Source organism: Corvus brachyrhynchos, unplaced genomic scaffold (assembly GCF_000691975.1).
Source record: "Corvus brachyrhynchos isolate BGI_N302 unplaced genomic scaffold, ASM69197v1 scaffold262, whole genome shotgun sequence".
NCBI classification, from domain to species: Eukaryota; Metazoa; Chordata; class Aves; order Passeriformes; family Corvidae; genus Corvus; species Corvus brachyrhynchos.
The window spans coordinates 3444110-3446388 of NW_008236626.1; the positions used below are offsets into that span (position 1 = coordinate 3444110).

At 50.7% G+C, this 2279-nt stretch overlaps 1 protein-coding gene across 1 annotated transcript in view; it reads left to right on the forward strand.

Annotated features, from left to right (window-relative positions):
• PSD2 (pleckstrin and Sec7 domain containing 2) overlaps nt 1-2279 on the forward strand; it is a gene marked incomplete at its 5' end in the record, with an annotated part of 36823 nt that overhangs the window by 16534 nt on the left and 18010 nt on the right. The window contains one exon of the mRNA XM_017726531.1: nt 1230-1319. Within this exon, the coding sequence (XP_017582020.1) occupies nt 1230-1319 (90 nt within the window). The remainder of the gene's footprint in view (nt 1-1229; nt 1320-2279) is intronic.

Genomic DNA, 2279 nt, shown 5'->3' on the forward strand with positions numbered 1-2279 from the left:
CTCTTTCCTGGTGCTTTAATCTGCAGAGAAGCCCCCAGGTGATCTGCAGTGCACATCTGTGGGCAGAGGTTTCAGGTGTCATCTCTTTCAGGAGGTTATTTCCATGCACAGAGGACACATCTCACCCTGCAGGACATGTCCTGTATCATCTGCTGCCACTTCATCCCCTGCCAGTCACTGAGGCCCTTCCTCTTCCTCACTGAGCCCCGAGCAGGGCTCTGACTCTGCTGTTCTGGGCCATCCTCCCACATCCTCCTGGATGGCCACCCTGTCCATACCTTGATGTGAAGCCCAGCAATGTCAGGATGCTGCTGGGATCCTCAGGACCACCGGTGGCAGCTCATGCTCTCCTCACTGACTCCACTGCCTGCTCCGTGTGACGTCACCGGGGTCTGCCCCACACACTGAGGGTGTGCAGGATACGATATAACAGGGCCCTAGAGACACACATCTTTCTTTGTGACATCAAACTCATTTTTCTGAACCCTATAATGGCCACTGACTCCTCCACACCTCTGCTCCATCCCTTTGGAGAGACAGGATTGCAGGGGAGGCTTGGAAAAAGGCTGCCTGCCTCGACCCTTGCAGGCTGAGGAAGTGAAGGGTAAAGGGTTTGGGAATGCAGGTGCCACAGGAATGCGGAAGCATCAGTACCAAATATTTTGGCATTAGCTGATGGTGAGCGTGTTCCAGGCTGTGAGATTCTCCCACTGTATGTGCGTTGCCCTCTCATGCTGCTGCACTCAAGTTCCCGCAGTACCAGTAGCTGGACCGTTTCTTTTTGTAATGGCAATCAAAAATAACAGCTTCCATCAAGGACCAGCATTCCCCTGCCCAGTGCTGGTTGTTCCAGGTGCTGGCATTGCAAGCTCACACAATTTCACTCACAGCAGGCTTGGAGCCCCATCCAAACACTGTCATTTTACCAGGCTGAGTACTTGTCTTGGGTTTTGAGACACAGAGCCTGTACCCAGGACCACTCCAGCAAGAGCTGGAGAGGCTATTTTCAAGTGTCTTGTTTCCACCATTAAAAAAGAAGTAATTTGAAACATTTGGATGCTGGCATGAGCAAATAAAGCAGAGAGCCCAACAGAAAATCAGATCAGGAGCCCTTGGAGCTCTTGGGACAAGCCCGGGCTCCAGCACTACATATAAAATTGTTCTTTGAAAGGAACTGAATAAAGTCAAAACTCTCCACAAGTTTAATGAGCTGCTCCTTTGCCTTACAGAACATTGGCAAAAAGATGTCGTGCCAACAGTTCATAGCAAACCTGGATGGGCTGAACGATGGGAAGGACTTTGCAAAGGATTTGCTGAAGGTAATGTGATATAAATAGACAGTGGGATACTGTCATTATTATTGCAGTGCCAGGTAGTCCTGTTGGGACTCTCTCTGAGCCCTTCAATCAGCATTTTCCAGTTGTTTCAGGAGTAGAATTGTAATCCTCATGAATGTCTCTGCTAACTTGCAGTGAGCCAAAGTAGATCTGTTCCTTGGTGGTGTTTTATCCAGATTTGTGGCATATCTGCCCTCAGAGCATACCAGGGGCCCTTTTCCCCCAGCAGCTCAGATAATGCCCAGAGCAAGGTACCCCCCACCCCAAAACACAACCATCCAGCACTGAAACCTTTCTCTGCCTTCACCACCACGTGGTGCAACATTCCAACACAACCAGTGCAGTACCATGGGATATGGTTAAACGCCCCAAAGGGAGGATTTTCTCCTGCCACGTGGTTTAGCAGCACCACTGCTCTCTGCACCTGCTGCAGGTCCAGCACCCTGACCTGAATTTCGCTGTATGGAAGGAGGTTGGAATGAGAGGTGCCACATCAGGGGTGTCACATCATATTTGGGGTGACATTCCCATCTCCCAGCAGACCTCACCCTATCCTACCCCTCTGTATGGTCAGGACCACCTCCACATTCTGCTTTGCTATCCCTTCTCCTTTGCCAGTGCCCCAGGAAGCCACTGGAATTTTGCACAGAAGGAACTGGAAAAACTGATTCCAAAGTCATTCATTCCTCCCCTGATACTCAGTTCAAGCCTCCTCTGTTGTTTCCCCTAGTTAAGGCATTGAAGGTGTCATGGCATATCCCAGAGTCTTCTACCACTGTGTGTAGGCCAGGATTCACTCAGAACTAAGTGCAGCACCCCGGATGAGTCAAAAATGTCATGCACAGGCTCCTGAGCAGGGCTGGCTGCCTTCTGCTGCTGGTGTGTCCGGTCCAATACCCAGTGTGGCACACAGACAAGAAGGGGTCCAGCAGGACAGCAGTC